Source organism: Chelonoidis abingdonii, chromosome 7 (genome assembly GCF_003597395.2).
Source record: "Chelonoidis abingdonii isolate Lonesome George chromosome 7, CheloAbing_2.0, whole genome shotgun sequence".
In the NCBI taxonomy this organism is placed as follows: domain Eukaryota; kingdom Metazoa; phylum Chordata; order Testudines; family Testudinidae; genus Chelonoidis; species Chelonoidis abingdonii.
In genome coordinates this window covers 88,146,217-88,171,479 of record NC_133775.1, presented here as the reverse complement: position 1 = coordinate 88,171,479, position 25,263 = coordinate 88,146,217, and the positions used below count along the sequence as shown (strand labels likewise).

Below are 25,263 nucleotides of genomic sequence, written 5' to 3'. Positions count from 1 at the left end.
TAACACTTTAAAGAGGATCTGTAAGCAGATTGGACATCACAACAATGATCCTCTGCTGGGGAGGGAATGGAATAGATTTGAACTTGGAAATAGTTCCTGTTTTTGATTGTGTTTAGGAGATCCCCTCATCCCTGGGGCAGAAAAGAACTGCCCCTGCCATGGTCGCACACACTCAACAACTGGGAGTGAAATTAACAAGGATGCCAGAAACAGATCGTAACTCTAGGCACTGAACTGCACAGGGAACAGCTGAGTTTAAACTGTTCTTTTGCAGGCAGCAATAGCAGGCATCTCAGCCAGTCTACTGCAAGCTAGAGCCTAGAGGAAGACCTCTGCTGGGGGGAATGGGGAGGAATTCAGAGCTTTGTCTGCAGCCTGGCTGGAGGAGTGGGAGGGAGGAGACAAGAAACCAGTGTGACAGTGAGTTTTCCCCTTCCACCTGCTTTTATTAGCTCAGGATTTAAGCTGTGCAGCCAAATGCTTGTATTGGTTGTGTATGTTAGTAGGAGAGATCTCCTCATCCCTGGAGGCAGACAGGGACTGCCCCTGCCATGGTCAAACACACCATGTCCTTGACCCCCTTCCCCCAGCTACTGAGAGTGAAATTAACAAGAAGGCCAGAAACCTAGCCCTGGGGGCTGAACCATCAGGGAACAGCTGAGTTTAAACTATTCTTATGCAGGGAGCAGGCTTCTCTTTCCCTCCCTCAGTCAGTTTCCTTTTCTTACTGGTCCTCCATACCAGCACGTACCAGCGTACTTTTACCTCTGACTAAAATCTAGTCCCTTCCACTGCAAGGTTTCTCCTGCGTTGCTCTTTGTTACAGACTGCAATCTGCTGTCAGGTGGATCAGCACACATGGACAGGGACTGAGTTGTGAGTATGGGGGAAGTTTTGGCCTGTGGCTTCAGCACTAACCCCGCAAGCAACTGGACCAGGTCCCAGTAGGTGGAGAGAAGTGCAATAGACACTTCAGTGGAGTAGACACCTTCCTGAGTGACTCAGCCTTTTGCACACTGCCTTGTGTGAGCTGCTGATTGCAAATTAGATGAGTATGTAGTCACATGACTCTGACACCAGCTGTTGTCATGGAAAGCTGGCCTCTTTCTGGCTTAGACTTCTCTAGCATATTGCTAATGTAAGTTAAGGCTTTTAATGGGTGTCTGCAAATGTATTAGTTCCCAACTGGCACTTATAAGTATGTATTCAGTTATCACTAGAAATGGGATAAACAAACCTAACATTATTAATTTGGTTTTAGGACAAGACAGAAGCTGCTCTAAGTGACTGCAGCAAAGGTATGATCCTTTTTCCTGATTCTGAATGTGCTGCTGTTGCGCAATGTCATTGATGCAGAAATCATGCCACTCAGTAGGGCTGCAGTTTTTGGAAAGGCAATTTTTTTCTTTTGTTTTAGAACTCAAAGGGAAGTCATGGTGATAGGGGCACGTATCTTGGATTAACTTTATAAAATGGCTGTCAGGCTTTTACTACCTGAAATATCTTATTTCTCCATTGCAAATAAGAATGGTGTTTGCAGTGTGATAGTAGCAGAATCTTTTACAGAAGCTGCCCTTTCTCCTGCACCTACTCTTGTAAACCCAACCCCAGCTCTCTAAATCTTAAGAGTTTTAACCTTGAGTGCAAGAAATTATGTGGTTCCTTGGAATGAAACGCACCAAATCCCTTTGTCTAAGTCTTTTACTTTATTGCTGACCTCGTGCTCTCTAATTCCCATGCTGCCTAGTTTTTATCTCTGTTGATTAAATCTGTTCAACTATGTACTGTTGCATCCACCAACTCACCCATATGAAAATCCCCAGATGTCTGGTCTTGGATGTCTGTTATACTCTTCATAACAGCTGGGACAAAAGTCCAGCCTACCAAATGGAGAACTAATTCAGTGGCTGAGTGCTATCACTGCTTATACAGTAAGCGTTTTTTGTAAGTGTTACTAGTATTCTTGCCTTTGTGAAAGTAGCAACATTTAACTGGCTTGTACCACTTTGCTTTCTTCTTCTTCCTGTTTTTTGAAAATGTTTCTGCTAATTTTGTGCTAGCTGAAAAGAAATCAATCAGCTGTGCAGCGTTACAAGATTTAAACTTTACCATCATTTGACAGTCTCTAAGGGCTTGGCTCACAAGCTGCAATGCAACACTTAGAGCATAGCAATGCAATTCACACCAACTTGAATCTTGCTGACTGCAGCATTGTCCTTGTCCCTCTAAAAAGAAGAAACATGCTATGTTTGGCTAGAATATTTTGGGCTGCATTGCTTGCATTAAGAATCTTTTTCAGTTTTTTGGGGGGGTAAGTGTGTGTTTTTTGTTTTGTTTGTTTTTTTTAAAAGGTGCTTTTTCCTGTATTGAAAACTGAGTGGAGAAATATCTTGAGAGCTTGTTTATTAGCAGGTTACTGTTGTACAGAAGCAAACTGTTTAGCATTCTGTCCCAGCTGCACCAGTAATCATGGTTGTGTCTGTCAAGAGAATAGGGAGATGAAAAAGCATACATTGAACCAACATGCTTCTTTCAGAATGGTAGCTGTGTTACTCTGTATCAGCAAAAACAACTAGGAGTCCTTGGGCACCTTAGAGACTAACAAATTGATTTGGGCCTAAGCTTTTGTGGGCTAGAACATCTAATGCCCAAATAAATTTTAGTCTCTAAGGTGCCACAAGTGCTTCTTTTGTAATTTCTGGAAACAGTCTAACCATTCATATATGGGTACTGAATCAGATTTAATCTGTTATCAGTGTAGATTCAGAAGCACTTCAGTGGAGTTACTTTTGACTTACACCCTTAGATGAAGATAAATTCAATCTCTGCATCTGCCTGTCTAAAAGTAATATCCCTTTATTTGCTAGATCCTATATTTGTTATATATTGGCTTTATGGTACTCTGCAAATTATATCTGAAGTGTCCAGAATAATTACTTTGCGTAATATAAATAATACCCCAAGGCCTGATCCCTTCTTCTGACTACTTCTGCTATGTGCAGTGAGAAAAGTTCCAGGATGCATGGAGCACAGCATTGAGGCAAAGCATCATGGGATACCTGCCCAGAATTCTGCACACTTACTTTGGATAAAGTCCATGAGGCCGTGTAGACACATTTAATCTGTACTGAATCTGAAAACAGTTGGCCATATGTATGCAGTTATTGCATGCTATCCAATACCAGTTAGTGTGCAAAAACTCTGAATTAAACCACCTCCTCCATTAAGATATATCTTATATTAAACTGGTACCATGCTTGATTTTAATAAATCAACTACAAGATACATGTATTCACTTAACCATTGACTTGACTTGAGGGGGTGTAGAAACATTCCGTAAAAACATACCAGTTTGTTTTATTTTTCCAGCAATCGAACTAGATCCTAACTATATCAGGGCTCTGCTGAGGAGAGCAGAACTATATGAAAAAACAGAAAAACTAGATGAAGCTCTGGAAGATTATAAAACAGTCCTAGAAAAAGATCCATCAGTACATCACGCGAGAGAAGCTTGCATGGTAAGCGTTTACACCATACTTAGGAGTGACCATAAAATTTACATACGCAATGCATTGATACTGCTTATTCAAGTGGCTTCACTCATTGAGCTCACCTTAACTTGCACTCGTGATGCAAGCAGGCTTAAATCTCAAATCCTGTTATATTCACGATAACCAGAGATCCTTGTTCACGCAGGATCTCAACTGTTCAGTTGCCGAATGTTTGGTATTAATAGTAAAGTTGCAACTAAATTTTGTCTTTCTGTCTCTGAAAATTGATTGGGTTCCTCTCATCCTGCCTTCTCACGCCCTTCCTTCCCCTCTCCCATGACATTATATTAAACAAAAAAAAAAGTCATTCAGAATTGTAACAGTTCCATACTATACAGATATAAAACTGTTTAACCTTTATAAATGGGTGAAAGTAAACATGGATGTTCCTGCCTCCAGTTGCTTGGCCTATAATAACCAAGTGTAAGTGTGCTTTGCTTGTTAAACAGCCACCCCACCCAGTTTATCACTCATACACTGTAGTCCTTTATTATCTTTGTTCCGTTTGTTTGATGTTTGTTCTTTCCCTAAAATGAGCAATAATTTATCATGTTCCTGTGAGGAACCATGGCAGGATAACATTGAGACTTATGTTAATTGTCAGAAATGAAGCTGAAAGTGAATGTTCATACATGCTTCTACAATCAGATTCCCCTCAACATATGCTCTGTAGAATATAATATTCAGATAAATAGCTAAAAAATCTTGATTCAAATTCTGACTTGTTACACCTATATATGTGCCAAGCAAGTGTTCAGAGGTGGAGCATGTGTAGTATGCACCATGCACTTGAGCCCCTGGCCCTGGAATGGAAATCACATCCTGCAACACCTCTGCACTCTTGCAGAAGTAATGTGCAAAGGCATCTGGGATGGGACGGATTGGTAGATCAGAAAAAAGGCGCACAATAACACTACTTTTGCTAATTCCTCAGTGGGCTAGAATTTATGAAAAGCACTGTACTGTAAGACATCAGTATTATAATGCAATCATTCTTCTGAATAGTGACTCTGGACAAACATCTCTACAACACACTTTTCTTTTTTCTGAAGGAGCTGGACATAACTGAAATTCAAATAATAATTTCACTTTTGTGTTGATCATGTAATTTTTGAGGACACCAGAAAACGGGCTTGTAGCTAAACTGATAACTCTGAGGCAGACCTAAAATATCGTTCAAAATCTTGAGTGGTTTGTTTCTGAAAACTTTTGAATTATTTTTGCTAGTAGCAGTTTAAGCTGCTATTTACATCCAAGAGCATGTCCTCTCATTTTAATGGAATGTAATCTTGTGGTCATAAACAGAAGCACCTCCTGATCTAGCTGCTTTCTTCATTAGTGAGCAAAATGAGGTGTGCAGCTTAATACTAAATCCCATGTCCTCTTCAGTTAATGTTACAAATAGCTGTGGGATTTAAGGTACCATTGTAAGAATCTTTTGTCATATCCAAATATGTAAACAAGTACTCAATGTATTTTTGGTTTTTGGACAGTATGGCTTGGAAGAATAAAGGTAAACCCTTAAAACTCCCTGGAACCCAAATCTGACCTGTATACAGTCCCTAGTCGATGGCGATTTAGTCACTGCCGTGGACTGTTGATTCCAGGTTTTAAGCAGCTATTTGTGTGAAATGCCAGCGGAATTGCTTTTCTGATGGCATTTGGCACTTTAATTCTTAGTGTGAAAAGTGGTGGTGGATTTGATAGATTAGAAACAGTCCATACAATGTCCAGGGAGGCAGGAAGGGATAGGTACTCTGACTGCTCCTCTCAGAGACTGCTTGTATTTTCCACTGTGTGACGTTTCCCACAGCAGTCCAGACCAGTGAGGGGCAGTCACCCCTGTCGTGCAGCTTTGGGGGCCTTGCAATACTTTGCTATTGTAGCTTCCAACTTGGGTTGCTCACAAACAGCCTGCCAGCATGCAGGTCACACCCAGTATGTCTGTGTACAGCTCCAGTCCTGGTCCAGCAGTTCTGACCGCAGCAGCCTGTCAGCACAGCCTGCTGCTTCCACCAGCCTTGATTATTGCTTGCAGGGTGACCCCAAAACGTTCCTAATCGTGAATATTTTCCACAGAAATGAGTGTTTTGCACTGTCCCGCCCTCTCCTTGGCAGTCCAGATATTAGGTCTGTTGCCGTTGTAAAGGGATCAAGATACAATAGTTTACCACTTTGAATGGAGTTACCCACACAGTTCACCACACTGATTAGTTTTGATTAAAGAATAAAACACATTTAACTACAAGGAGAGGTTTTAAGCAAGTACAAGTAATGAGGCATTGAAGTTACAAGAGAAATGCAGATAAAATGCTTTCTAAACTTAACAAACTAGACTTGGTTCAAAGTGAAGCTCTTACCTCAGGTTTCCAGTAGCATTGCTGACCAAGTTTCAGGTGAGGATCTGCTTCCAAGATCTAATGGCCTTTGTTCTTTTGTCCTCTGAGGTGAAAGAGATGGAGAGAGAACTCGGTGTTTTTCCCCCTCACTTTTCTAGGCCAGTCTCACTTTGAGATGCATTTTCCTGAAGGTTACCACTCAAAGCAAAGTGTATTAAAACAGTAAAGAAGACAACATGATGACTGGTAGTGAACAAAGTTCCATGATGTTTCTTATTACCAGTTTGCTGGAATATGGCTTTTCTTTATCTCCTGCCTTTCCCCATCGCTGTCTGAGGATTCTGTTTACAACTTGTATATGTAAATTGAGGTGTAAACACACATTCCTTTTGAGACCTGCATAAGCAGTTCTGCCTAATTGGGGCTATGTGAGTTTGAACATGTGCCACCAGCATCATTCAGGGAGAATTCATAACTTTACAGGTAATTTATACATTCCACCATTATACTAACAACTATTATTGTGAGCTATCAAATAATACTTTACAAGGCATATTTTGTACAAAGATTATAATAATAATGCATAGGGTGTGACTACAGGGGTGCATTCCATCGCACACTGGCTCTTCAGGTGAAAGTTAGTTCATGCTTCTGTTAAGGCTATGTGAAGGGACAGTAGAGCCCTTAAGGGAGCATGCTGTCAGGGGAAGGTAGCTCCCAAAAACCGCTCAGAGATGATTGCCCTCAACACAATTGGAGCTGTTTTGTTTTTGAATTCTGGAGGCTCTTTGCTCATAGTCAAAAGCAGCTGTCCATTTCTAAGAGGAGCATTGGGTGGTATTTTTAAAAGTGCCTCTTCATCATTGCATAATTTTTTTCATTACAGCATGTTATCTAGCCCTTGAGGTTGTGGTTTATGGGTTTAGGTTTTTGTGAAAGTGGGAACGCTGATTCATTTATATTGCTTCTGAGTTCTAGTATTAGTTTTGATGATCTGCTTATAAAATGATACGCACATTCCTTTGACTGTTATGAACAGCCTGGGTTTATGGGTTGAAACTACTTTTGATTACTAATTTAAGGAGAACAGACAAAATGCCTAAAATTGAGCATCTAAAGCCCTATTTAGGCACCTAAATTTAAGTAACCATATTTTAAGTTGAGATGATCACCTATAGCTTCAATCAATTGCAGTGGGAGCTAGCTGCAAGTGCTTTACCCCACTAAAAATCCAGCTACTTCATTACTTGAAATAAAACTGTGGTTAATATGGATATAAACCAAAAAGAGCGCCCAGTCTCTAGTCTGGCCTGAGGTATTTTCCATGGGCATTATCCATGTTCTCTTCAATATGCTGTTTTCTTATATAATTTTTAATGTTGGTTGTTTGCAGTTCTCAGACATTCCTTGTTTTCCTCTTGCTGGGTGTACTTGATTCTGTTTTTTATATGCATTGTTTACTGAAGTTACCTTTTGATATGTTGTGGAGAATGTGGGAAATTTCTGTATTTTTATTAAAGTATGTGACTCAGTTTCCCCATACATATTGCTTGTTATGAAGGATAAAAGTGATTGGGTGTGTCACGTAGACATATCAGGATTGGTATGAATGGACTATCAAGAACAGCTTCATTCACATGCTGGCAATCTTGGAGATACAGTGGAAGACCAGCACCTGGACCATTAACTTTTTAATGACTGCCAGCCAAGTGGACTGTCTGACAACAACCACATCCTACCTGCAGCACAGAGCAGGGGAGGGGAAGGAGAGTACATGTGAAAATAACATGACTGGAATCTACAACACAAGACTGAGGTGTTACGAGACATGGAAGAGAATAATGTTCCAGCATGGTAGAACATAGGTTTTCAGTCCAGAATTGGTTCGGGAAGGCTAGAGACATTTTGCAGCAACCATGTAATTTGCTTTGCAGGCCTGGACAAAGCGGCACCCATGTAACTAAATAAGGGAAAGCTGGCAAGTTACATGAGACACATTCTGGCTTTGATTTACCATTTGAACCCAGTGGCCCTATTCCAGTTGACTAGTAATGTTTGCTCTGAAAAGGTTGTCTTGTGTCACAGCAAACATCTGCTGATTGCATAGCTCTCAAGAGGGTAAATCTCCAGTAGGGGCCCAAGCTCAAGCTTATTGGGATCTACTGAAGAAGCCAGCGTGAGGGGAGAAAAGCATGCTGAAGCTGGGGACCCAGTCTTAGAGTACTGAAGTGGTAGGGCTCCCTAGGTAGCAAAGTGAAGGCGCTGAGTTAGGTCAAGACTTAAGAACTTAATTTTAGGGTCAGATGTTTAAACTTTTTTATTTATTTTAAAAAAATGCACTTAACGTTAATATTGGGGCTCAATCACACCTTCCCAGGGGAAAAGTGTGAACTGAATCTTTTTTTGAGACTTTCAGTAATGACTGGCTTGAACTCCGTGCACCTACCCCAAATTTTGAACATGTAGATCTAGCAGTGAATTCAAAATGCTAACTCCCTGTTATGGAGAAGATCACTTCATGTGAATTGGTGTAACACCATTGAAGCCCCTTTGTGTCCATCTTTAGTTCTTCAAACTGCCTCTCATATACAATTTTATCTAATGGTTAGGACACTGGACTCGGAATGAGGAGACCTGAATTCTAATGCCAACTCTGTCACTGACCTGCCTTATTACCTCTCTGTGCCTGTTTCCTCTCCTACCCTTTTTGTGTCAGTTACAGGCTTCTTGGGGCAGGGACGGTTTCTGTGTGTTTGTACACATGTCTTTGTGTATTTGTCCAGCACTATTAATAACTTTAAGCTCCAAATTTGAACATCTTGATCATATAGAATGGCCTTACATTTTAAAACCTGCTGGTGGTTTTAAAAACTGCTTAAACTTAGACTTCTGTAGAGTTTGATTTGATGTAGAAACACTTTGGGCATCAATTTAAGTAATTTTAATGTTCTAAAACTTTAAAATTAAATTTATTTTTCACTTAAAAACCTATTATACTGGTATAGGAATAGCACTGGAAACAACCAGAGAGAATCTTGGCCTGAAACCAGAACTGAAACTACTTTTTTCAAGACTGGATCATTAAGTAGGACTCTCTTCTGCCACTGATGTGTATATAACTCCCATTAACGCTAATGTAAGTTGCATATGTCTAGATGAGGGCAGAATACCCTCCAAAGCGCATAGCTCTTGGCAACAGCCTTATGAATTGACAAGCTTGTCACACATCATTATTTTCATATGTAACAGATGTGCTGGGGCTATTATTATGTTCTAGAAATACATGCTTAAATATGTTATCCTTGTTTATCATTTCCTATTCGCTGAAGCCATGACTTCTTAATCTAATAATTCAGTTAAAAATTCTGGTCACCTTCATTGAGAAAGCAGTGGCTTTCTTACTTTCTGTAGCTTCTAGAATATCCTGTATTTTAGCACCATATTCCCTAACCTCCATGTGTGTTCCTATAATAGACTCTCTCTTCTTTGCGTCCCTTTTTCATCTTTGTTATTGTACTTGTTCTCTTTTTAATAGGATCTTTCCTAGTTTTTGTTCAGCCCTTCACTCTTCTTGCAATGTATGGTATATTGGGGTATTTTACTTTTCTAAAGTGTTTGCATTTCACTAATTTAATGTCTGGTACATACTGCAATTCTGGTTTCCTAGCTTATTATAAAACATCTGTGCAAAAACTTAATGTGCGATAGCAATGTTTCTCCATAGCTCTACAGAACGTTTCATGGATGCTTCTTCTATTCAAGACTCTGTAGACTACTTCCCCTTCAAAACTGTATAACCTCTGTGTGATACCTACTGCAGTAGGTATATATGGGAAAGTAATATTAAGAAAGCAGATAAAGTGCATCTAAATGCCTCTTAATGACAGAATCATAGAAATGTAGGGGTGGAAGAGACCTCAAAAGTCATCAAGCCCAGCCCCTGTGATGAGGCAGGACCATCCCTGACAGGTGTTTGTCCAGCCTATCCATAAAAACTTCCAATTATGGTGATTTCACACATTCTCTTGGCAGGTGCTTCCAGAGCTTAGCTATCCTTATAGATAAACATTGGGAAAAACTTTCTAACATAAATCTTTCTTGCTGCAGCTTAAGCCCCTTACTACTTGTCCAATGTTCAGTGGACATGGAGAACTGATCACAGTTCTGGTCATAACAGACCTTAACCTGGTTGAGTCTGGGACCTAATAAGTCTCAGTTGTCTTTTCTCCATACTAAACATGCTGAGCTTCATTAACTTTTCCTTGTGGGTTAGCTTCCCTAAACCTTTTATTGTTTTTGTTACTCTTCTTGGGACTGTCTCCAATTTGTCCACATCTTTCCTAAAGTAAGTTACCCAGAATTGGATACAGTACTCTAGGTGAGGCCTGACCAGTGCCAAGGAGAGCAGGACAGTTACCTCCTATGTTTTACAGGGCCCACTCCTGTTAAATAAACTCCAGAATTATATTAGCCTTTTACAACTGCTTCACATTACTGACTCGTATTCAATTTGTAATCCTCTACAACTCCCAGATCCTCTTCGGCAGTATTACTAACTACAAAATGGGGAATAACTGGCTAGGTGTGTATTTGGTTTTTCATTTGTCTATATTGAATTTCATGTTTATTTCATACCAATTCTCTATCTTGTCAAAGTTGTTTTGAATTCTAATCCATTCCTCCACAGTGCCTGCAACCTCTCCTGTCTTGGTTTTCATCTGCAAACTTTATTAGCAGTCTCTCCACTCCATTATCCAAGTCATTAATGGCCTGGACCCAGGACTAATCATTATGGGACACAAGTAGATACACCCACCCAGTTTGACAGCAAACCATTGATAAACTACTCTCAGTACAGTCTTTCAAGAAATTGTGAACCTACATTGATAGTAGTTTTATCTAGGCTACATTTCCCTAGTTTGCTTATGAGTGTGTCATGTGGGACTGTCAAAAGCCGTCCTAATGAATCAAGATGCAGTTTCTCAGCTGAAAACAGAGAAGAGACATATAACCAGCCAGGTATCAATATACTAGCACACGTGTTCCACGAACCAGGGTTGGTGAGCCGCTGGCCATCATTAATGCTAAATTTAACAGTATGTTACCAAAAAAAGAGAGAGAGCTTTTTGTCTGGTTGAAAATTCTTATTTAAATGGTCATAGGTCTTGCCTACACTAGAAAGGGTTTGCTGGTTTAGTAGCTAGTGGTGATGCAGTGTATACTAGCAAAAGAATTCTTTTGCTGGTTTTGCTTAAACCAATTCCCTGAATAAAATAAGCTATGCTGCCAAAAAGGACTGCCTCTTGTTGATATAACTGCATCTACGTTGGGGCTTTTGCTGGAATAGCTATGTCAGTTAGGGGGGTGACTTGAGGAAAAAATAAAACTCCTAACCACCATAACTATGCCAGCAAAACTTTTAAGTGTAAACTAGGCCATAGAAATTGGTTCTTATTATTAATGTACTGCCTGCAAAACCAATCTAATGTGAGTTTCAGAATCACAGAAGACCTTTTCCAGTGAAAATGCACATAATGCTGATAGAGCCTGACAGCATGAAACACCGAACACCTTGTATCGGTCAGGCGGGGGGACACGAGATACAACCTTGTACTGGTCAGGGATGGGCACAGTGCTTTCTTTGATGTGTAGCTTTCAAAAGTTCTTTTAAATGCTGGATAATTAGCCTTATTTTTTTGTAGGAAGTAGAGAAGTTAAGTATTGCCTACATACCCTGTTCTGTCACCTATCTTACTTCGGTCCAATTTGCAGTACACCCCCTGCAAGATACTGAGGGCTTGTCTACACACCACTGCAGTGGCACATTTTAATATTAACATGAGGTCTTTCACTAACACTGCTACTCACTTTAGCAGAAATAACTACAGGCAAGTCTCATCTTACGCAAGGGTTCCGTTCCCCGCCTGGTTAGTGCGTAAAGTGAAAACCACGTATAGTGAAACACTCATTGAGTTGAAGGGCGGGCGGAATCGCTCATACTGCAGATGCAGTTTTTATATTGTTGTGTTTTTTTCCTGTTTTTGCCGGCCGCGCAAAGCTGAATTTGCGCATGTTAAATGCGCCTAAGATGTGATTTGCCTGGTAGTTCAGTGGGGATCAATATCAGTGAGTGGAAGGAGAAGGGTTTAGGTTTTTGCATTCCTCTGTGGGAGCCACTCCCTAAAGGATATCTGTTGAAAAGCCTTTCTGGCTATTTTTTTGGTGCATTATCCTGCACAACTGTCTGATTTAGCTGTAAATGAGCAATGGGGCTTCTAAAAAATGAGTATCACATACCCTAACAGACCTCTGTCTGCTGCAGTTTTTCTGATTTTTTTTTTCTTTTTCTTTTTCTTTTTTTTTCTTTTTTTTTTTTTTTTTTTTTTTTAAAGCCTGTTTTTTCTCATTAGTATTGAAGCTCTGGCATAGCAGACAGTCTTCCATGTGTGCAGTAATGGTGGAAACTCAAAGGGGCATCTTGGCCCCCTACATACCTGCCAAGCCTCTAATACAGCACAGGAAAGGCAGCTAGAGTTTGCAAGGACATTCTTTTAAAAGCAAAACAAACAAAAAGAGAACAAATAACCCAATGCTATTTGTAATCTCGTGTCTTTACCAGCCTGCAATGGTCTGCAAAGAAATCTTAAAAAGTGCCTCTCTCTCTCTACAAGCGCTTCTTTCTTTGTTATAAATAAATAATTATTTAGATAGAATATATGGAAATAGAAAAAAAATGTCAGGTTAGCAAACCTACATATAATGGCTCAGAAAGGCTTTAAATTACAGAATGTAACACAGGAAGCAAACTTCAGTTCTAGATCTTGATCCAACTTCAGAAGCAAACTGTTACAAGAAAAGAATAATTTAAAATCCAGCATTTTGAAACTGTAACCCTATTTTCAGAGGTTTTTATGGTGGTGATGTATAGAAATAATCCAGACCAACAGAACACAAAATTCTCCGACAATTCAAATGTGCTGTGCCAGGTTGTAACTGGAGGGGTCTGGATCTTTTAAAACATGTTCTGATAATTTTATAGTAGCATATAAATAGCAACTTTTGTTACTGTAGATGATTCTGCAGCCACAGAGATGAGTGCACAAGGACATTATGTCATATGGATTCTTAATAAACTAAGTCGATGTCAAAGCTAGTATTAGAGATCTACTATGCTTATGTAGGTGAGAGATTTGCTAATGACATATTACAGCTATGCGTGGAACCCACTACCTATAGTTAGGGGAATCTGGAGCACTCTGTACCCACCCTCCCTCCTACCTGGTATCTCCGCCCTTTGCTGAAACTGAGATTCCACTACTTCTGAATACCCCATTCACTCACTCCCAACTCCTGCTTATATTGCAGGGAAGAGGCTGTTTTCACTTATCCCCCCTGAAAAGTGAATTATATGTATAAAGATGATCTCTAGAGTTCCAGGAGCAGATGTGAAGTGAATTCCTCCCATGTTATCATAAGCAGTGATTGTTATTTATGCATCTGTAGAGGCTACTGCTGGAGCTCTTCTATCTCTGCTCCTTCACAGGTCTGTCTCCAGCAAGAAGAGCTGCTAGCATTAAGAGCTGTGATTGTAGTTTTTCAGTGCATAGAATTACTCTCTCAAATGCTCAGTTATAAGCTGATGAGCCGAACAGAAAAGTGTGTGTGTGTGTGTGTGTGTGTGTATGTGGACTCAGATTCTGCACAGTGGGGCTTCACATGGGTGTTGGAGTTCCCCTCCACCATGGAGGAACTTGCAGCATAGAGTCCTTGATCTCTAACATTCTGTCATCTCTCAGATTTGGTTGTGTCATGTCTTGCATAACAAGGTGCTTCTTCATTAAAACAAGAGAGCCTGAGGTGCATAAATAGCAAATTTAAAGAACATCGGCAGAAACATCAGAAAATTTCAGATGCTGCTTCATAAAATGGAAGTTCTCTACAATCTCATGCAAATGTCCCAGTTTCCCAGCAGTATCCTCTCACACACACACACACACACCCCTAATATGTCTGTGTTCATAACTTAAACACGGTGCCTGATTGCAGTTGGCTTTTTACAGGCTCTTTTATTAAGATTAATAAATGCCACACTGGAGATGTAGCTAAAAGTAGATTTTTATTCTGTCTTTTTGTTTTTTAAATTTGATTTGCTTTTCAATTAAAAAACTAGAAAACAAATAGGCACCATCTGACCGCCTTAACCTAGAAATGAAAAATGATTTATAAATGAACATTGCACTTTTTCCCCTATCTAATGGGGCAGACGTTAGGTTTCTAAACAAGATGAAAGCGTCATTGTTTAATATCTGCATTTCTTTTAGACCATAAGTAGTGGGTCTATGTCCTGGGTATATGTATGCAAAGTACAGTATATATGTTTATCTGACAAGATTGCCAAAAGCATCCTTCTGAATCTGGTCTTCTCTTATACTCTTTCAGCGATTACCTAGACAGATTGAAGAGCGGAATGAAAGATTAAAGACAGAAATGTTAGGTAAGTAATTCATGCATATAATTTATATGCATAGTAAAATTTATGAGAAGTTTTGTAGAAATAACAAAACTGTATGACTACGTAAAATTCTTTGCAGACAAAAGTGGGCAAGTCTCCCAAAGCACTTGTTGAAATGGGAAAAAAAATCTTACTAGATGTCTGTTTTGGGGGGCGGGACTTGTTTTCGTTTTTTCGGTTCTCTCCTCTCCAGCCATGGAAAACTTTGCTGCTAGAAATTGCCTTGCTGAAACCATTATTGAGGAATTAAATAAGCAACTGTCCGAGACACTCAACAACAACAAAAAATTAAATTATTAGTACCTTTGAAAAGTGAATCTCTTCCTGGCTTGTGCTACACGTAGCTCTGTCATGCAGTCTTTCACCTCATAGGGCTGCCAATGTGTCACACTTCTGACCTATCCTGCTAGAAAAGAACTCAGTCTCTTCTGCATAGAGAACGTCAGTTTTCTTTTATACCAGACTCTGAAGATAAATGTGAACAAGGGACTATAAAAATACCAAATTTCCTTTCCCTTCAGACCTAAAAGACTATTTCTACCAGTTTTTTAATGGGATGACATTTTTAAAATTACCCAAATCTTTTTGTAAAGTGGATATTCCAGCTGGTCAAAACATGTGAAGTATTTTCCACACAAAAAATAAAATTGTTTGAAAATTTCAATCTTTTGCAAAAATTTTTCCATTTTTGTTAAACGAAAATTTCAAAAACAAATTTGGCAGAGGCACTTTTTTTTTAGAGGCAGTTTTGTGTCAATTTTTCAAACAAAGCTGTTTTGCCAGCTCTAGTGCCTATGCATCTCTGAATCTGTTGTGCATAAAAGAGTGGCTGTGAGAAAGTACTTGGCTCTGTGACAGTTTCCATCCATAGATCTCAGAGGATCTCTAATAGGAGAGTAAATATCAATATCCTCATTTTATACATCGGGAAACTGACGCACAAAGGTGCAGTAACTTACCCAAAGCATCACGGCAGGTCATTAAGCTCTCTGGAAATAGAACAGTCTCCTGGCTTCCAACCCAATGCTCTATCCGTTGGACAATACTGCCTCTCAGTCTAATCTGTGCCAAAAGGTACTGTTAATGAAATTGTTCAGGCAAAACAGTCATCTCATTGATTTAATCAGACCCTAAGTAATTATATGCGCCTGTGATTGCAGTGTCTGAGCACCTGCATGCAATTCTCAGAAATAAGGAATTGGAGGGAAAAAAGAATAGAATTATTATTTTAGTACACATTGGCCAGATATGATTGGTTTTCAAATGTGGTCTTCATGAGTATAAGTAATCGTCTTGTATGAAGTATAGTTCCCTGCTAAACACAGATGAAAATTAGATGCTTAGAATACTTTTTAAAAAATAGTAATTAGAATATTGGATGCAGTTTTCAGCAGCACAAATACTACATTTTCTCTTGTATTTAAAGGATACTGTCAAATGAAATCTAGACACTTTGAAAATGAGTTGGTAGCAGTTAGTAGGCACTATGCTGCTGAGTTGTCCAGACACTTTTGGTGCTTTTATTATTTTATTTTCCTTATTTTATTATTTTTATAAAAAATCCTCTCTCCTTTTATTATTAATGTTGTTTGGAAGATGCATAAATAAAAGGGCAAGTGGTCACACAGGGCACAAACTGAAACTGACTAGACAGTGCTGTTGAATGCACAAAACAGACTGAAAAATCTAGAAATAATTTTTTACTTATCTGGTTAGTCAGCCTCAGATTGACAATAGTAGCTAAAAAGTTCTCATACATGTGTGATTTTTTTGTTTGTTTGTTTGTTTGTTTGTTTTTAAAGTGTCCCTTATCCTTTGACTAATCTAGTAAGAGCCAGGGTAAAAACATTCCATCTGTCTTGTGCTCCGTGAGGCTGTGTAATCCCTGAAAAAATTAGGAAGGAGGATTGTTTCAAGAGCTGCTGCTGAAGTCAGTGTTTTCTTAAATTGAACTCTTCTCTGTAGAGCAGTGAGGCTGAAAGCTGAGTCCTCAAGTTACTCCTTCTCTGTACTTTCCTGTTCCCAGTAGGCTTAAGTGAAGTTGCACATAATAAGGATTTCTAGAGGTGCTGCACATCACCAGTTTCATCAGCCATATTTGTAAGAGGCTGAAAACGTTTATCAATAAAATATAAAGTGTGGTGCTGATCAAAATAAATTACAATGGGGGATAATTCAAGAAGGAAGGTATTTGCTTTCAGGATTTGGGGTTAGTTTGAGTATAGTGAGTTAGAGATCTGTCTGAGTGAAAAAGGTCTCTGGAGCTTTTGGGGACTTGTTTTTCTGTCAGAATTAGTGCTAACGGTACTGACAGCAGAAAGATTTCATTGCTAATCATCTGAGGCTGTGTTAAAACAATAGATTTAGCAACATAAGCCATCATTACAAGCCCTGTCCTTTGCAGAGAGTAGACTTCGGGCCATATCTGATCTCACTAAATCCAGTGAAGTTTCTGGCTTTTGGATTTAAACTGGTGTAACCGAGATCAGACTCTGCTCCTTTGTTGGGAGTTTTACCTTCAAATGAGGAATAGAGTCCCTAGTCTCAGAGCTGAGCAATGACTTAAGTCCATCAGCAGTCATATACAGCAGTGTGGACGTACGCAGCCAAGCGCTGACTCCATTTCTGGGAGATGTAGTGAGGCATCCAACCTTACATGCAGTAAATTTACTTGTGCAAGAGATGCTGATTTGATATAGTAGTCTTAGGGCTTGACATAAACTGTCAGCTTGACATGGTGTCTTGTGTCACGAATAGTACTCTTTAACACAGAAGAATTATTTTATTTGTTCCATTTACAATCACTATTGCAGCAGGCAGGTTTGGAGAATCCTTGTAATACATAGGCACCATAGGAGAGTTAAAAACTAATTTGGAATACTGATTTTTGATCAGGCTAGTCCCCTTAACTTGCCACTTCACAGTAAAGTTCCTTGTACCGCAGCTGGGAATAGGAGTCTTGAGTGAGTATGAAATTAGAAAGCTCCTGTATGTTGTTTCTAGGATCAAGCCTAGTTCTGACAACTGTTTTCTTCACAACATTTCTTAGGGCACTTACACAGTGAGTACATGGTAGATCACCTTGGGTGCTAATAATGAGACTGCCCTTGCCCCAGTCCTCTTCTCAAGGGCTGTCAAAGAGAGTGCAATATATTTAGTGCATCTCTTCAAAGCTCTGGCAACTTAGCCCCTTTTTCTGTAAAAACTAAATATGCACTTAAGTCTCTGCAAGATGAGGGTACTGGAGAGCAGCTAACTACATTCTTTGGTAAGGATTCACCATGTGGTCTTACAGATTAAATTCTGTCCACCATAGTGAATTCTCACTTTAGATGGATAAAGCCACCAGTAACATCAATTTCCTAGGTTTTTATTCTTCTAGTTAGAAATATACTCTGTCCCCAAGGATGGATTTAAATCAGCAAACTAACACCTTGTCTTGAAAGCTACTTGTAGGTATAAACAAACCTCAACATTTTAATATGTAGAGTTATTTGCTCCTTTCTCAAGTGTTGCATAGAGTGCTTACTCTTATTCCACTGCTACAACTTGTTACAGCACAATGTGCCAGGAGCTCAAAACCACAGCATCTTAATCAATTGTGGGTAAATAAGTCAGTGAACACATTCTTCCCTGGATTTTTCTTATGGATTGCCTGTCTGGGAATTTTTGCATGTGAACGTGTCAGTTCATGTGGCAATAAACAACTGACAGAATAAAGATGGGAACATAAAAACCACTTGGGTGTCAGACGATGCCTGTTTCTCATTAAAGTTTTTTAAACTACCGTAGAACTACTTAAAGACTCGCATTCACATTAAATGATTGTCATGCGTCCAGCCAACCTCTGCAGATGACTGCTGCCTCTTACCTGTTTGGAATAATCACTTGAAACTAACTTCTGCTTATTTTTCAATTTCACAAACATGGCAGAAGCTTAACTTATGCAAATCTTTGTAGATATACAATATATTTGTATGACTTTTTTTATTTCCTTTTGACTTCCTCAATGTGAACATCTTATGCCTAACTTAAATTGCCAGGACATGAACATTAGAGAGACAAGGTGGATGAGGTAATATCTTTTATTGGACTAGCTTTTGTTGATGAGAGACAAGGTTTCGCTCTCCCCAACAGAAGTTGGTCCAATAGAAGATATTACCTCACCCCTGGGAAAGACATAGTTACAATTGTACTGCATAGGACATGAACATACAATAACCTATCTCAGTTTGTTTTTATTTGCTGCTTCTCTTTTGATTGATTCATTGTTGAGAACCATAACCCACCTACTTACAGGAAGTTTAAGAGCTAAATGCTGTTTTTTGAGCAGTTTGCGGTTTATGTGGTAGCAGTACAGGTTTTGTGCATAGTACCACAAAAAGAAAAGAGAAGCATCAAACTGCCAAAACTATCTGTACAATCTGTAGGCAGTGTGCCACTTCCGCTGTTGGCCAATCTATTTGACCCAACTCCTCCTATTCATTAAATTTGTCAAATCGTATAAAAAGTAATGGATACCTCTGTGTAAAGGGCATAAATGAGAGCCCACCAGAAAACTGCAAAGTATGCTTAGTGCATAATCACATTATTAACCAGTAGGAAAGCCTATCAAAACAGAGCACCTGACCTCCTTTCTCACCAGCTTTCCTCAGCACCTCTTCTTTTGCCAGCTATATGAGATCAGCAAACGTTCATTAGATTTAGTGCCTAAGAGAATGAAAATTGCTCCTTTCTGCTAGAAGGCAAACTCAGATGAAGTTCTGACTAGTCTGCTAAACCCTGAGATTACAGGTATGGAGAATGTGAGATCATGTGAAATGGTCGCAACTAAATCTACATCAGTTGTGAGCTTGCTTTTTGCTTCCTTTTGAATGCGTGACTGGGGGAGGGGAGCAGACTTGCTCTGCTCTTTTTAACTTGTTCACTTATGTTGTTAGAAATGCAGTAGTTTGCTCACGGATGAAAACTCATCATGCAAATTAATATGCCTTTGTTTTTTTAATTGATTAATATTATGTTTGTAGAACAGGAGAAATTTCAAAGCACTATTCTGCTTATCTTTGGATTTCCAAACAAAACAGGTAATATTGGCAGATTCATATTAGAAGAATTACAAGACTCAGTAGTGATGAAGATCAGATCTGTTCATAAACAAACTAACAAAGTATACTCCTGTGTATCTGTCCAGTGATCATGATTGCCAGGGGGAGTTAAATTTCATCTAGCTGAATGATAATAGATTACACACATTTCTACGCCTCATTTGTTGATTTCAGCAGTATTTGAGAGGTTAATGGGGAATCTGTAAATAGCTATAATGGAGTTTCACCATAAGCATTTATTAGACAATACAAGTAGAGTGTGGACACAGTAGATTATGTGGGAAATTGCTTTTTAAAATGTCAAGACTGATGTCCATCAAAATGACCTTGTTGTGAGCAAACACTAACTCTCTGAAAGGAGAGCACCTGACATTGCTCCAGGACAAATAAGCACTTGACTGCTGAGAGATAAGAACACTTTTTGGGCTTCGCTACACTTGAGAGTTACAGCGCAATAAAGGAGACCCGGGCGCCCTAGCTCCCTACCAGTCCACACTGGCAAGGCAAGTAGAGCGCTCTGACTCCACGGCTACAGTGCTGCTGGTACTCCACCTTGGCGAGAGGAATAATGTTTGCTGCGCCTTGGCTACAATGCCTGGGCATCCGTGTGAATGAGGTGGTGTTGTGTTACTGCGCTCTGATCGGCCTCTGGAAACATCCCATAAGTCAAGTGGCCACTCTTGTCATTGTTTTGAACTCGCTTAGGAATTCGGCTATGGCAGTGGTCCCCAACCTTTTTCGTCTGGCGGGTGCCAGATAACAAGCCATGGACGAGCATCCGCCAAAATTCTGCTGACAAGCAGCAACATTAATAGGTGTCACTGCCGAAATGCTGCTGACAAGCTGCGTCATCCAGAGGTGTTGCTGTTGAAATGCTGCCGATTTTCAGCGGCATTTCGGCAGCAATGCTTCTGGATGATGCTGCTTGTTGGCGGCATTTCAGTGGATGCTTGTCTGCTGGCCAGTACACGGGCGCACTTGGATGCCCCGTCGGGCACCGCGTTGGGGACCCCTGGGCTATGGCCTCTGAAAGCTCCATTTCTGACAGCCGGCTCCGAGACAAAGCAACCATTACTGTGGAATGCTGTGTGAGAGAGAGGCGGGCAGGGCGGGGTCTGCTGCTGTCTGAGCTTACAAGACAGCATGCTGACATGCTCTCAGCCCCCCAAAAACCCACTCTGTCTCCCCCCACATACACACAACACACTCCCTGTCACACTCCCCCCACTCATCCCATTTTAAAAGCACATTGCAGTCACTTGATGCTGGGATAGCTGCCCATAATGCACCACTCCCAGTGCCGCTGCAAGTGCTGCAAATGTGGCCATGCCAGTGCACTTGAAGCTGTCAATGTGGACAGACTGCAGCGCTTTCCCTACTGCGCTCTACAAAGGCTCGTTTAACTCAAAGCACTCTACATCTGCAAGTGTAGCCATGCCCTTTGTTGCTGGGTCACTTGTGTGTCCAAGCACAGTTATTCTTTAAGAGATTGTGTGTGTGTGTGTGCATATGTGAGAGACAGATACCTACATACAAACCTTAATCCAGTAGTGGCGGGGAGGGAGAGGAGTGTCCTGCTACAATGATGGGTTTATGTGCTGTAAGCAGAAGGAATTGTGTTTGGGCCAGAGTTCCTGGAAAATGTAAGTCTTCCTTTCACTTCATTTTAGACTTAAATTGGTAGCAACAAAAGAGGCCACTAGAGAGTCCCAGAAGGATCACAGTTCACCTTCTGATTTAGTCTAACTACTGCTTAAATGATTGAGCAGATTTCTAGAGAGAGAGGGCTTGAAATATCAGATATATCACACAGCATCTGGCTTCCAAAACAAATGGCTTAGCTTGCACGTAAGAATACCAAGAGAGTTATTTTCTGTTTGTTGGCTTCAGTATGACCGGAAAAGGGCCTACACACTAACTCTGATTAGAAAAGGCCCTTCACTGTTTCCTGACACAGGACTTATCTGCATGCTCCTGAGCCAGCTGCAGTGCTTGGATGATTCGTAAATTGTTTACAACTGGCTGCAAGAATGTGCCAGAGAGCCAAACTATGCCAAGATTCTTCCACTATTAGACAAAGATACTGCTCACCCCAAAGACTGAAGCTAAGCAATGACCAGTTCTTTGTTTTCAAATACAATAGTAGCTATTTATCCTGATGACATAGACACTATGAAGAACTTCCAAGTTCTGTGACCAAAAAGCTTTCAGGATGTAGTGTAAATTATAACCTACTTGTCTTAATAGTTCATTAGTGAGTTTAAAGCAAAGGCCCTGGTACCAGGAAGCTAATCTAGCTGAGCCTCTCACTGAGTGACCTTAGCCAATTCACTTGACCTCCTTGTCTCAGTTAACCCAGATAGAAAATTGAATTAAATGGAAAGATTGACCTAAAAACCAGCTACTCTGATATAGACTAGGTCTTTCTGGATAAAATAAGCTGAAAGCCTGATAACACTGGCATCGTTTCTGTATAAGTGTAGTTATCCTAGGACTGCAGAATTTTGATGTTGATCTCCAAAGACCAACCTAAATTCACTGACTCTTCAAGGAATATCCACTAGTGAATTAGCCCTTTGAACTGAGATCTGAATTATATAGAAAATAGGAGTATAGATGTTGAAGTAATGATGATTTTCATCCGTTATACTTCTGAAAGACCAGCCACTGCATGGAATGGAGATGTGCTCAAGCAACTGACTTTTTTTACCTTTTCTTTCTGTTCCCCATTACCCCCCAAAACCCTAAATCCTCTGAGATTGATTAAATTACAGTGGAAACAATGCTGCATTTTTGGTTTATTGGAGATGGAATTTAGTTTGATCTGAAATAGTATCATAGCATACAGCAGTCCTTGTAGTGCCACTTGATTGGAACTCAGGAGACAGGAGTCCTAGTCCCACCTCTGTCACAGTCTTGCTGTGTCATCTCTTTCCACCAGCTTCCCCGTCTTTAAAATAGAGATAATACTTCCCTTCTTTGTAAAGCATTTTGAGATCTAATGTACTATACATGAGCTATTTTGTACTATCAAGTGTTTGTACAGTGCCTAGCACAATGGGGCCCTGATCCTGCCTAGATCTGTGTGCTGCTACATTGCAGATGCATCATTTTCATTGTGCACAGTGCAAAATATGAGACTGTTGTTCTTCAGAAGTGGTGAAGTCATTTAACAAAAGAGCTAATGTGATCATTGGATGTTATAAATGGGAATCTTGAGTAGGAGCAGGGAGGTTATGGTACCTCTGTATTTGGCACTGATGAGACCACTACTGTGTCCAGTCTTCGTGTCCACAATTCAGGAAGGATATTGATAAATTGGTGAGCATTCAGAGAAGAGCCATGAGATTGATTAAAGGATTGGAAACTTGACTTATAGTGATGGACTCCAGCTTAGCTTAAGGAAGAGAACGTTATGGGCGACTGGTTCATAGTCTTTAAATACCTACATGAAGAACCGAAATTTGCTCTTCGTTCTAGCAGACGTGGATACAATAAAGAGAGATGTTCTAGTTCAAACAGGAATTAATTCAGGGAAGATCCATGGCCTGTGTTATACAGGAAGCCAGGCTACATGGTCACAATGGTCCCTTCTGGGTTCATAATCTATGAATTTGTACAATAGTTCTTAAGTCATAGTGAGAGAATAATTTTAGTGTCTGTGTATGTTCTTATTTTGGCTCCCCTCGTAAAATCTGTGCCTGATCCCTTGACTTGCAGCATGCTAAACAAACTGTATCTAGAAGAGTGTCTGCTTATGTATGTAAGCCTGCTTCAACAGACTGTGATAAACAGACAAGAATAAACCATTGTGGTTGCTGACAGATATTGTTAGTGGGGTAGTGTGACAAGACCAGTGGTGGTAACTTTCAGTTTCATTGAAACTGAAAGAAGATCTGAAGAGTTTCCAGAAATTACTCTGGGTACTCTCCTGCAGAGCTCCATATCCACCGGCAATTTACATTAGTGACCTTTGTAGTTTATTGTTACTGATATCTTGAAACGATGTGCAGGAGTTGTACTCAAACGAAGAACTCTGACTGAAAGTGCTGTCAAATTTCTCTTTGCTGCTTATTTGCAATCTGTAGCATAAGAATAGCTTGTTTCAGACTAGCTTGCACATCCTTGATGCAAGGGATATATTTAAGTATGTTTAAGAAATGCCCCACCACCCCACACACTCACCTGTGTGGTGAGGAAGTTAAGGTTGCAGGTGCATATTTGTGGAGCATGCATGTTACCTTCCAAGAATGGGAGTTAAAGTTTAGAACCTAGGAAATTCAACGATAAAGTAACATTTCTCAGACAAGGCACTGTTCTCTATCATGGGCTCCTTTAATATGATGATTTGACAAATGCTATATGCATTAGGTGCCAGACTCTGCACTCCGTGAAGTTATTGCTTCACTGTAACAATCAGGCTCAATAGTAAAGCCCTAACTATTGTTACTAGGCCAGTATTGGGTGGTGTTCCCTTTTGGCTGTTTAATTTCATCCTTTTTTTTTTTTTTTTGGCCTGATTTTACCTGTTGTCCATGAAGAAAACTTTCAGGAGATACTATCAAGCCCTTAAACACATTCACCATCTTTCTGAGGTGCCAATTATACTAATGCTTTCAGCAATCTGAAGTCAAAACATATTAATTCTTGAAAAAATAGTACTAAATCAATAGGAGAAACCCCTAGTTTGGTACCAGATATAATACCTGTTACACCTCCGTTATACTACCTGCACTGCAGTTACAGTAGCTGGCGATGTTAGTTTTGTCTGTCTGTTTGTTTGTTTGTAAAGTTGGCTACAGAGGGCCTTATTTTCAACAGTGGGAATGCAATTACGTGTCCTTACTTACATGCCCAAAGACCAGGCTTTTACAGACAAAATGTTCAGTAAGCGGTTATACACTGAAACTTAAATTCTCAGTCTGCATGTGGAAATGCATTTGTATGTACAGACCAGGTTCCCTTTTCTTCCTTCGTTCATTACACATGGCTATACTCCTCTAGAACATGTACATTTTTATCATAGTTCACAAATAGGGAGTAAATATGAGTTTGAAGTCTGTGGCTGTTCCTTTTGAAAATCTGAGGATCTTAAGTCTTCTGAGCTTTATTACGCCTTCCATTGCCCTATTGGCCTCTGATTTTGGCCATTTTCTTTGTTAGAATAGGACTGGATTGAACTATCTTGAAAATCCTTTAATGCTGCTCCTTAATTGGCCAGAGGGATAATTTAACTTTAGTAACACTGTGTGTAACATAATCCAGTCAAGGGAATTACACTGTTTGCCTGCTAATGAGAGAACTGTCAAAACCTGTTTTTGAGAAGGGGATATTTACACAGTTTTTCTGATTTATGTGCACTCTGGGGTTAGTTAGAAAGTTAAATGAATGTTTATATAGCCTATTTGTAAACTGAAGATGTTTCAATTGACAGCCAGGTGGGAACTGAGAATTTTCAGAATGATCAGAAATGGAACAACAAATGGTGCAGTTATCAGAGTTAAATCCACATAGAAGTGCCGGGGAGAGAGCAGCACTTCGCTGTTGCTGTCTTAAGGGCATGGCTACACTTGCATATGTAAAGTGCTGGGAGTTAAACCAGCCTTTGGAGACCGCAGCAGGGAGAACGCTGCCGTGTGTTTACGCTGTCAGTGCAAGTGCACTGGCATGGCCACATTAGCAGTTCTTGCAATGCCACAAAAAACAGTTCATTATGGTAGCTATCCCAGTGTGCAAGTGGCTGCAATGTGCTTTTC

The 25,263-nt window shown here is 40.0% G+C and overlaps 1 protein-coding gene across 1 annotated transcript in view; it reads left to right on the top strand.

Moving 5' to 3' along the window:
* Positions 1-25,263, top strand: part of TTC1 (tetratricopeptide repeat domain 1) — a 45,507-nt gene that overhangs the window by 18,514 nt on the left and 1,730 nt on the right. The window contains exons 5-7 of the mRNA XM_032794376.2: positions 1,262-1,298; positions 3,370-3,518; positions 14,330-14,384. Coding sequence (XP_032650267.1) covers positions 1,262-1,298; positions 3,370-3,518; positions 14,330-14,384 — 241 coding nt within the window. The remainder of the gene's footprint in view (positions 1-1,261; positions 1,299-3,369; positions 3,519-14,329; positions 14,385-25,263) is intronic.